The sequence below is a fragment of the Botryllus schlosseri genome, chromosome 15 (assembly GCF_051294905.1).
Source record: "Botryllus schlosseri isolate E-star chromosome 15, Bs_hap1, whole genome shotgun sequence".
NCBI classification, from domain to species: domain Eukaryota; kingdom Metazoa; phylum Chordata; class Ascidiacea; order Stolidobranchia; family Styelidae; genus Botryllus; species Botryllus schlosseri.
Genome location: NC_137250.1, coordinates 8,253,944 through 8,266,049, shown reverse-complemented (window position 1 = coordinate 8,266,049; position 12,106 = coordinate 8,253,944). Strand labels below are relative to the sequence as shown.

Sequence of the window (12,106 nt, the reverse complement as noted above, 5' to 3'; positions counted from 1 at the left end):
TGCAATTGCAAGCACAGCAGCGGAAATTAATGAACATTAAATCAGTATAAGCATCTCAATTTCCTGAAACGAATATAGTTTATAATAAATTAGTTTGAAATATATACTGGCAAGTCACAAATGCTTATAGAATGTATCGAAAAATGTTGGTATCCTTCAATAGCAAAGTATTTATAGGAACTAGGGGCGTATAGGTGAGATGAACTCAAATTCTAATTATTATCTGAATAGGATGCTTCATAGTCGCCCAACATTCTTCTACACGTCAATCGACCCACTAAAATTCTTTGTGACAAGCACTGGTGCGTTGAAAATTTGTCAAGGTAGATGGTTGCTAAAATCCTCACAGGTCATGTATTTTTGTACGGATATAGAATGAATTGAATAAACTTGGGCGGAAATAATGCACCCGTTTATCTTCGAAATATCTAGTCCGAATTTGTCACATTATGCATCAGCAAACAGCATTTACTCGAGTTCACAGTAGTACTTTGATTTTTTGATGGCGTGTACTTGTTAGGAAGAAAGTCGGTTATTTATTAGTCAGCGACTAACCTGAGCGATGTATAAGTTGGTTCGTTTCAGTAAGTGAACCAAATATCAATTATTGGGTCGTAGCAGAGATATCCCTAAATATCCCTGGTCGTAGAAAATTCTTTGAACTGTCGCGAGCTTGTGTTTCATTATGGGCTTTCTTAGGAAATTGTTTCAATGTATAATGTCAGTGAGTACGCTTTTACTGGGCTTCTGACAGTCTTGACATCGGAATATGGATATGGACCTCTGTTTTACTTACTTCGACATCACGATGTGTTGGTTTGGTGGAAGGCTCACATGAGATCCAATGCAGCTACTTACGAGACTGACAAATTTGACGCCTTTTGAACTATACAAGAATTTCATAAAAGAATGTGAAAACTTTCATGCCAGGTTTTGATACAGCTTCTGATATCAGTTTTACGGCTTATAATGTACTGCCCAAGTGAAGAGTAGTTATAAATACGCCTCAATTCACGTGTCAGCGAAGATTCTTGAAGAGAACATTGTTTTTAATTCAGGAAACTTAATATATAACCTACACAGTTTAACTAATTTACGTGGATCAAAAGCAATCACTGGAAACAATGGGAAACATTTTCAGTTCAAACGAAGGTGGGTAATTAGTATATCTTACATATCTTTTATAATATGATGCTATTATTGCAAACAAAGTGTCGGTCACAGCAGCAGTTTCACTGCATGATATGGTTCGGACACAGTAAGTATTGGATAACCTTCACACAGAACTGGTCGATTAATTTCACGGTCAACTTCACAACAAATGTCATACTGTCGATTACGCAAGTGTGTGGATGACTTGTCGCGAATTAGTTCTTCCACGAAATGATCGCCAATAGCCTTGCGTGATTTGAAGCCGGCAACATTCCTTCTCGGTAGACGGCGTGACACAAGTTTAAGGGATGGGTTATTTCGGATTTCCACTGTGCCTGTTGTGTAACCCAAGTTCCGGAACGCGGGGCAAAACGCAATAATATCGGTTTGAATAGACTTGATTTTATTGCTGAGGCTTACGTTGCCAGGGTCGGCGTGTTAATCATGAGCGTGGATTTTATTCTATATGGCGAACCGTAATAAAAACCGTTCCGGCGTAAAATCAATCAGCCGCGGTAGACCACCAAAATGTCAGCACATCTATTCAAGTCCATTGCCGATGTTATTATAGTGGTATTGTTGATCTTGTTATTAGAAGGGGCAGGGTTTTCACCATGTCGCATCGTACGGCCGCGGTGGCATATGTTTAGGCTACGAGTGAATAACATTCAAGTACATTCGGCTTTGGAGAAGATGATGTCGCAAGGAAAATCGAAGAAAATATAGTTCTGTGTTTTAATTCGATTAAGCGTAGTAAATACTGGATATAGCCGATATCAAATTTTCTCATGCGCGCACGCTGTCGTGCCTCGAGTAATCACGAGAGAATTCCATCACTTGCGACACAGGGTATCAGTGTTTGGGTGCGAAACACATGTTACCAACTATATTTCCAACAAAGTGCAATCAAGCTGTGATTCATTTTGACGTAACCCAAGTAGGCTATATCTAGATTTATAGCCATCCAGCAATCGAGTCTTAGTATCCGAAGGAAATGATGTCTGTGGATCCATGGATGTCATTGAACTTACCTATTTTGCCACATAGAGTAACACCGTAAGGGCTATAAAATTCTATACTAACTCTCCGGAGGGCCTAAATTTCAAGTTTAGCATATAAGGGAAATCTAGAGACTTCATAGCCCAGAGCTGTAATTTTCCATAAGCATTTCATATTTAATGACCTTTCGGGGCCTCGAGCCCGAGCATTTTATCGAACGGTAATGTCGATATCATTCATCGGCATAAATACAGCAAGTGACATTTGCAACAATGTAACCATAGTAACGTTTTTCTGGAGCTTTCAACAATCAGCATATTGAACAATTTTGTTTGAAATAGAGTTGATCGTTTCTCGTTAGCAAAAATTTCCTCAATTATTACATTAATAGTCGTCAATCCGCAAGTTCACACCGTCGGATTTGATTTACTGAATTCTTCATAATTGCTGTTAACGTGGTTGATTCAAGTTTACTGTCCATAAATCACATAAATTATGTGCGTTACTCAAGTGTGACTACGCTATAGGTTCTATAATTTTGTCGTGAGTCGAGCTATACGCTCATCCGACCAGAAAAGCTCTGCAACGCTTGACGAGTGGAATACGGAGTACGTGGGGTAATCAAATCATTTGCGCGGGCTGCCTGATCGGCGGTCATGTTTTTCTCGGGCGGTCATCTTCGAACGTGCGATCAGATTGATGGTCGATCTGAAATGATGCCGAGCGATATTCGTATGTAGTAACCCGGGCAGGGTAGCCGCGAGAGGGGATATTTTTGGCGAGAGTTGCCTTTTTCAATTTGTTGGAATCAGGAGTCAGAGACACCAACACAAATTATCAGGACTCGGGTGTTTAGAGTGACAGCGAAATTTTTCGACGACCCGCAACTGGATAGTAATCTCCATGTTTGGCTTGTATCTGGAGTCAGAATCAGCTTCCGCAATTTGAAAGTAAATGGGGTGGTCAGTCGGATTAAGAGTTTTGGAATCGTTTACGGTAGAGAGATGCGGATTCGCATCGAAATTTGTGCCACTCCCCAGCACTGGTAGTAAGAGGATGAGGGTGGCGAAAGTAATACTCATGATAGCGGCTTTGAGAGTGTAAGATTTCTGAATTATCGATGTTTTCCCAATAAGGCATGGAACGCTGCGTAACTATTTAAGACATGGTCTCATTTTGATCTTGCGCCGTGACAACTCAAAGAGCATTTCATGTAGATCCGTACCTCTTCTATGCAATTATACAGTTCCTATTGCAGATATCTTGCTGGGTCCAATTTTTTATGGCTCTCTCGTTTCGGGTCTTTGGGCAATGGATGTGCAATTTTTTATTCGGACATAGCGATAACATTTGTGTCCCAGTGTCCATATTCATATTCACGCTACATTCCATTCCGAAAGTATAATATGTACCGTTGCGCGATACCTTATCGAAATTACGATTCCAAACCGACACGATTGTGGCCTTGTATTCGAGCGTATAGCACGATAGCATATAACCATAAATCAAAATTATATGCCTGATTATAGGCTATTCACCTTCGCTAGCCAGCAGACTCGTAACTACGTTGTCATTACACAGTTTCTCTCATTAATTTCAATCCCATAATATTTCATCGACTAATAAGATCAACATGGACTATAAATACGTCATGTCCATTGGCGCTACATAGTTGTGTTTCGTCAATCGTCATGCATAGACATTTGACAACATGATAGACACAATGGTTATTCCATGGATTGAATGTGTCATATTTATCAAGCTTATCACCTCTTTGTTGTGAACGTATTACGAATACGTGTTGATTCGCCGAATAGTTATATTGTACACCAGCCTTAGACCCATATGAGAATACGACGTTGCTGAACTGTGACCTGACCAACCATGTTGAATGGTGATACGATGTCTCGCGCGACGATGACGATTGTATAGTATTCAATTCATCCGACATGTAAACATTTGCGACATTGTGACGGAGGATTCGAGTGCAACTATATAAAAACGATCATATCGGCATAGTTATCCTACACGGATACTACAGCTTCGACAATTACTAACTGTGCAGTGTGCACGGTACACACGTTTCGAAGACAAGAAGCCAATGTATCATTTTGCGTTAGTTCCATCCATATGCTTTTCATAACCTTCGGTTACGAACTCAACCAATGACTGACGCCGTGTTATTTTTGGCCGCACTTAAAGCACGTCAGTATACTAGGAAATTCATGTTTCACTAAATATTATCTATGCGTGTTCAGTTCATATGTCGTGATTCTCCGCATAAAACTACTGCGGGTTGACAGTAGTAAATTGTAGGCCATTCGTGAGTTTGAACGGCTAATTGTTGACGACATCGGGAAGAATTGTACTATAGTATGACAGTTTATCAAAATAAGGAGGAGAGTTATGTTGAGGCATATCGGCGTTATACCAATCGAGGGATAAAGCCGTGCCAACGCGATTTATAGCTATATACCCAAGGACTGCTGGTGTGTTTTGAAAATCGTTCCTCTGCGGCACCGTCGCTAATACCATTCGCATATGACTTTATTTATGCTGAAAACACTACAACCGAAGTACGATATTCGTATCAGAGTTGTTGAAGCTGCTCCTTAATCGACTGCCGAATACGTAATTGAAGACCATTGACTTTTTATATGCGATCGACGACTACCGTTTTCACTTTAAGTGCCTCGCCCTTACCGATGACTGTGTCCGTGATGCTGCTGAGCACGGCGGAGTTGGTTTTGCATCACTTGAAATTACAAGCGTTATAACAGCAAGATCATCTCACAGAAGGGCGGGAACGTGAGGGATATGCGTTGGTCGCTTTGGCAACCGACGGCAAGAAATGCAGTTTTCCAGTACGAGACGGCATTAAAAATGTGTGTAGTTTCTGCAGTACGTTCCGATGACGGTATGCGGTGTGACGCGGCTGAATATTGTTACGTGTCGTAAACTCGTAATGTAAGACGATATGACGGAATGAAATATGAATCGTTGAAGCGCGCGTCCAGTGAGAAATGATACTTGCCGGCCCACGGCATTAGCTCATTCATCTCTACCTGTAAATATGTTTTCCTGGCCTAGTTTACTCGATTTTATATGCCGTTCCAGAAACAATGTTTCTCATCGTCAACATACATCGTGACGGACAGCTTCGGCTGTATTGTCATACTTTGTTTAAATCACATAGTACGCATATAGCTTATATATATCTGGTATCGATCAAGTCCTATATTCGCCATTGCAGTAGACTGTTAGCGCTAAGCAGTTATATTTATAGAATTTCATTTCCTACAAATTCATTATGGGCTGTTTTAATTCAAAAGAAAAGAAGCCAAAAGAGCACGTTACCCCGTCGTCGGAAGAGAGGCCTAAAAACCCGAAAGGTAGGCTGATGGATTACTTTTCGTTATGTTGATGTCTTACAGGACAGAGTTGGTTAAGTAGAAAGTTTTCAGCTCTTCCAAATTGAAAAATTGAATCAAGTGAAGCCTCGCATTTCTGAGCTGGTATCTGCATTGAAACAGCAGAAGTTAAACTGCTATAAATATCCATGATAATGTTTTCGTTTTGTGTGAAAATTATATTTTAATGTTTTTTTCTTCTTTTAACACTCTGTTGCTGCACATGTCATTTTGTGCATCAGTAATCAATTCTATAGTAATGTTTTCGATGTGTAGTTACTAGTTAGATGTGTGTTGTGGTCAATTTTTCGTGTGACTCGGCGAAAGTTTGGGGTTCCGCTAAGGCTTGAAGATTAGCGTAAGTGTTCCGCGAGTCAGTAAATGTTAAGAATCACCGAATTAGTCTAATAAACAACTAGAATTATGAGGTTGTCGAGGTCTGATATCGGGTGTAGGCATGAAACCAATTCCACTTTCCGTTTCATAGCATTAATGACGTACTTGTACGACGTACGTCTGCAGAGTAGGCTACTCGAGCATGATTTGCCTACTTGTAATGTATAAACATAGGCTACTTCCGCCGCTATTTAACAGTTTTCGTATTTAACCTAACCAAGCTTAGCATACTCACTTTTTATTTACTTTGAAGTAACTGTAAAATAATGGGCAATTGTTGTAAAACAGAAAAGCCTAAAGAGGACGATACCCATGCGCCGGAAGAGCGGTCGAAACAACCCGCAGGTATAATGGATTAGTTTTTGTAATGTTGGCTTCGCATGGTATGGCGGTCCAAATCGGTCGCGAAATTTGGCTTGACGTGATGCTACGAACCATGAACGGATGATCTGCAATTCTGCAGCCTCACCACTACCGATATTTCGTACAAATATGTCTATAAACACATGCTATTAATTTAACCATACGTGTGTAAAATGATACATCTGTTGTACAATTTTTCGCGATTGCAAACAAAATATGTAGCCACGCCTTACCAAGTAAGGCCAATTCACGGACTGTGAATCACGGTCCATGTTCGACTGTCCGTATGCTACTTGAGTGACTATATGCTCATTGCTCAATGACTACTACCTATCAGTCTTGGGAACTAGATTATAGAGTTAAATTTTAGTTTTGCGTGGATTTACATCAGTCGTGTCAGTAAAATCGCCGTCAGCGCAGCAATAAAGTCGCAGTAACCCGTTCGTTCACGTTCCCACAAATCATATTTGAAATGGCGATGAGCAAATTGAGCATTCATCTGCCATCGTGCGCTGGTGAAGGATATGCGTATTGCAACTTTGAAAGTGTGTGTAGCTGTTATGTGTCGTTCTCGACCACGCCTTTTTATGAGTTCGGTAATATTGAATTTCTATACTCGCATTCATCCTGTCCTGCTCAAATCGCACCTCTGTTTATTCTTCGCGACATTATAATTTTTTTTCTATTTGAGTATAGAAGCTATCACTCAGATCAACTGATTTTTCAGCAAATCTTCTATATAAGCTTCTATACACAGTAGCTGCTTTATAAGACCGAAGTTGTGGCGCCATGGTATTTAATCCACCCGGATATTTCACATGCGCATACGAAATTTTCTCAGTGACGTGACGAATATAGATCATGACGTAATTATCGATCTTGTTGACACCTTTTCCTCTGGAATTTGCCAACATTGCAATGATTCATCTCATTCCTCTAACTCGCCGTAGATCTACACCATAATGTCATCCGCTCTATGGGTGACCGACTTGATTTATATCGTATGCGATATTCTTCAGCTGGAGGTTCATTCGCCACAGAGCTTCTCGACGCACAAAACAAATACCGCTCGATCCATGGCGCTGATTCTCTCACTTTAGACGAGGAGATGTGCAAAGAAGCGCAAAAGTAGGTGGTCTGGAATCTGAACCATGCGGTGATATATAGGTTACTCACGACGATTAAACATCTATATGTAATGTCGTTTTATTGGTGGGATTGGGCCTAGACATTATTGGTTTCTGAAATTCTTACTGCCTGTTGCGCGTTGCGGCTTTGAAAATAAATGGCAATGATTAGAATGAATGGTCTCCAACCTCAAATCCAGAATGTCAGAAATAGTCCGTGTGAGCGCGGATCTTAGTAATCCTTGGAATACTATATTTGCACTTTCCTTGTGCTGCGGCATACGCACATCATGCACTCACGACATGCATATATGCACAGATCGTGTGTATGTGTATATCGTGAGTCGGTGTATGTATATGCTGCAACAACATCCAGAACAAAATATATAACGCCCTATCCTGGCTGTCAGATTTCAGCAAACTTCTATTAGAAAATTAGTGTTGTAACGCCTACCCCATGTATATCTCTGGATGAGTCATGCAGTCACAAACAAATATGACAAATCAAGAAGTAGTTCCGACCCGAAATTCATCGACAGTCGGAATTCTTCTTGCCGATTCCTTCCACTTCCTCAAGTATATACACTCCGAAAAACGACCTAAAACGACGACTATAATTCTGTGCTCGTACAAAAAGTAGGCAGTTTGAATTTTCTACCATTTATCTCTATCATCAATCCATGTATAACGTCGACTCGAATATCAGACCTGGAATAGAGTCGACAAAGTGCATTGCATTGTCGAGCCATGTAAGGAGCCATCTATTGAACTCGGACTGACTACGACTGTCTTTAGTTGCTTGCTTCAACGGGAAAACCGATCTGGAAAATCCCGATATTATATCGTTTAGTAATACTTTGTGGTATGCGGGGTAATAACATATTGAGTATGAAGATGACTAACACGAATGTCACGTGTGGAATGGCGTTTATTGGGGTGGAGAAGAATGAATTCACTAGATTATATCCTTCATCATCTTCAGCTGAAGCAAGCAACTGCTCACCGTCTTGCAATACGGGAATGTTATATTATGTTATGCATTCCACCAAAAGTAGAGCAGGGATGCATAACATGAACAGATTTTCGAATGCACTGACAACGTAATCTAATATTAATATCTCTAAATAGGTATGCGGAGCACTTGGCGAAATTAGGATCTTTGAGCCATGCCGATACGAACGACGGGGAGAACTTGGCTTTCCGGGGTCCGACGCTAACGGCGCAAGAAGCGGCCGATATGTGGTACAACGAAATCAAGGATTACGACTTCCACAAACCTGGATTTACTGGCGGAACTGGTACGACTTGATAGTAGATTTCATGGTGCATACTGCATCTAGTCCGATGTGGCAATCGGATTTCACACAGACTTTGAGAGATAAATATGAGTGGGATCCAGTGGAAAGAGTATGGAATAGGGAGGCATTCCGACACTATGCTGAACAATATTGTTCTTCTAACGTTGTGAATAGGGCGATTTTTTTGACATGTCCAAAGAGTCAAACTTTTGTCAAAATGGTAGCGTTAGGTAAAAAATGTCAAAATTGTTTACTAAGTCAAAACTTTTTTGCAACCTGCATTTCGTTTGTATCGTAGATTTTGCACTGTTGGTGAGCTTATCATTTGACATTTTACAGCTTGAACCTACTTTATAGAGCTACCGTTGTAGACTGCCCATTGTCTGCTCATTGTGAATCATAAACATTCATAAATAGGTTGACATTGACATAGTGTTATGCTCAACGTACCGTGGTATCGTAACTGAAGCAAGACTGCGTGGGCATTGCATAGTTCTAATATTAAGAAGCACATGATGAAAAATTGTGATGTAGACCAGTGGTTCTCAACCGCCGGTCCGCGACGACATTCCTGCCGGTCCGCCAGGCATATTACAATTTTATACTTTAATTTCAAGACGCAATGTTGATAAAATAAATAAAACATCAAATTCTAAACTGATTCATAATTTTGTGAGGTAACATTAGGGCTGGAAACATGTTCGATTTGACTTAAAGTTCAAGACGTTACATTTTACGACATGCGAGCGACAAATACAGAACAGATACGAGCTCCCTCATCGCTAAATAGCGCAATTTGATCATTGGTTTTCGATTCATTCATTTTGTCCAGGACCGTAACTGGGACACCCCAAACCGTTTAATTGGAGAGGGGCCGAGCTTGAAAAGGGCCCAAAATCATTTCGCCAATGAACATAAATCAGTCTATTTATTTAAAACTTTTTTTCCAGCATTTTTCAATTTCTTTTCGCGCTTTGCACGAATTAGTGTGCCTAAATGTCTTGCTTATTAGGTGCCGTTCTCCGAGAAATACGCACGATTTATAGGGATTTCGGCGTCAGCCAATACCGCGTCACGACGCACCAACACATAATGAAGTTTAGGTTAACATGGGACTCCGAAACGTGGACCAAAAATTCGGCCGCGAGAAAACCGCTTCGGTTGTGAATGATCGAAAATTTTCGCCATCGGTGCGATCATTTACGTAAACTCTCTGCTTACGCTGAGTAGAATAAATGTGATCACAAGTACAGGTGAAATATCCACCCAACTGTAGGGTCTGGGGACGAATCCCCCGGAAGTTTGGCTTATCGCCCTGTGGGGGTCCCAAGACCAACGTTTTGTGGGTGGGCTGAAGAAGTGCTTTTTCGTTCCGGATTTGTGGATGGCCGGTATAGCTGCTGTAATGTGTTTTCTTGCGGCACGCATTTTATTCGTAGTTGGCAGAGTAGCCTTCGTCTGGTGGCAGTGGGCATGAGCAAGGTAGCACGACAAGATGCTTGGTTCGACTCCGAAACGCTTCTACTCTCGATATTATCAAAGAGAAAAATATTATTTGAGTTGGCGTGGTCACTTAATCCCACGGCCTTCGGCGCGAGAGACTGTAAACGACTCTCGGCGTTCATAGCACGTTTATCTGACAAGGCAATCTAACCTCGACTCGGTAGACTCACTACCATAAAATCACATGGATGCCATCATGAATATAATTAACTACGATTAAAACCCTCTAAATGTCACTCTCTACCACCATATAATTGCAGAAAACGGTTGCATACTTTACATTTTGGCCTCATTTCAATTTTGAAAATTCACTGGTCCGCCAGACATTTTTTGAAATTTTACCGGTCCGCGAGGCGAAAAAGGTTGAGAACCACTGATGTAGACACCATTGTCAGAATGAAGCAACACGGGCTGTCACCAGCAGTGTACGCACAACTCTAGTGTAGTCAGCCAACAACTGCTGCTGTTGAACGTTCTTTCTCCATTCTTGGCAAGCTACTGAGTAAGAACAGACACTTTCCACCCGAGAATGTAGGAAAGTATCTTTCGTTGTACTACAATAAATTTTAATTATATCTATCATAATACGTGATGTAACTACTGGAGTTCTTCATAAGGCCAGATTTCGTTCAAATAAAAAATTTTCATGGAAAAATGTCTCAGTTTTTTGAGTCAAAAACGTTTTATTTCAAGTCAAACTACTTCGTAAGGACAGACCGTTCCGACCAAAAAGTCAAAAATGTCAAAATTTAGATTTTTTTTTTGGTCAAAATGTTCCGTTTTTAGGTAAAAAATGTCCTAGTTATGGACAATGAATTTCGTTGCGAGCCTAATAAAAACAGCCAGCGATCCTGATCTGAAAATCGGATCGTGGGTTGTTCGCCCCTGGTATTATTTAGTGAGAATCACAATAAGCTTCCATCGTATTGCATTGCAATCGAGGATTGCTAATGCTGGTATACCTAGCCGAAAATTATCCCGGAACGATTTTGACATATGTTTCCCTACCGGGATGCATTCATAATTGAAGTTGAAATCTAATCCGCGGCAGTTAGTAATGACAAGATGCTAAATCGCTAAGCACAAGGCGAGAGTGTCATTTTGGTGTAGGATTATGTTAGATCTATTAGCGCTCAATGATGCTGAAAAATGTTCAGAGAAGAATGTTGGGGCATTAATTCTTCGTTTCGGCGTGGATATATAGGCTATACGTCAAGAGAGATCAGGGCACAAGATTGACTTCTTTGTTAAACATAATGTTTCTAAATGTGAATTTCGGCCATGTACCAGTAACGGTAACTGCGAGGAGGGATAGCTTAGCAGCGGTGTACACTGTACACAAAATGTATTTTAGCTGAAATGTTCGTGTTCTCAAAACAGGTCACTTCACCCAAGTTGTCTGGGCTGGAAGTAAGCAGTTTGGTGCTGGATACGCGGAAGGGAATGGAGGTGCATTTGCAGTGGGGAGGTACCGACCGGCGGGAAACATAACCAACGCCGGACAGTTTGAGGCGAACGTATTGCCAGCGAAGTGATACGGACTGAACTGTCGTCCTCTTATCATTGTTTTGATCTTTTTTATAGTGGGCTAAATCATTTACTAACTGCACTTTCTTGTTCAACTAAAGATCGTTACAGAATAAAATATTGCTATTTGATAATAACAAAACTTTTAGCATCACGGAACGTTGCTTCAAATTAACCTGGTCCATTTTCCCTCCTATGAACTCGGATTCAACGTACAAATACACGAAATTTATTCATGTTTTACAACTTCTCTCCGACGGACATAAAATGGCTGGGATTGATATGCAATCCGCTGGGTGTTGGCAACGAGCATTGGGGATTGACTTGGCTT

General features: G+C 40.8%; 1 protein-coding gene across 2 annotated transcripts; it reads left to right on the top strand.

Annotated features, from left to right (window-relative positions):
• The first annotated feature begins 1,032 nt into the window (after window positions 1–1,032).
• Window positions 1,033–11,917, top strand: LOC145458120 (Golgi-associated plant pathogenesis-related protein 1-like). Of its 2 annotated transcripts, XM_080336454.1 has the most exons (6): window positions 1,034–1,152; window positions 5,484–5,543; window positions 6,246–6,302; window positions 7,340–7,448; window positions 8,576–8,745; window positions 11,629–11,917. In XM_080336454.1, the coding sequence occupies exons 1-6, from the start codon at window positions 1,125–1,127 to the stop codon at window positions 11,781–11,783; spliced, it is 579 nt and encodes a 192-aa protein (XP_080192580.1). In that variant the 5' UTR covers window positions 1,034–1,124; the 3' UTR covers window positions 11,784–11,917. The 2 variants fall into 2 exon arrangements, with proteins under 2 accessions (XP_080192581.1, XP_080192580.1); XM_080336455.1 differs by lacking the exon at window positions 6,246–6,302 and having other exon boundaries at window positions 1,033–1,152.
• The last annotated feature ends 189 nt before the right edge of the window (window positions 11,918–12,106 follow it).

Bases quoted from the DNA above. Each gene is read 5' to 3' on its own strand.
- LOC145458120 (XM_080336454.1), top strand. From the start codon at position 1,125: ATGGGAAACATTTTCAGTTCAAACGAAG. The intron at 1,153-5,483 runs GTGGGTAATTAG...TTAATTCAAAAG, and splicing joins CATTTTCAGTTCAAACGAAG to AAAAGAAGCCAAAAGAGCAC. The intron at 6,303-7,339 runs GTATAATGGATT...GATATTCTTCAG, and splicing joins GCGGTCGAAACAACCCGCAG to CTGGAGGTTCATTCGCCACA.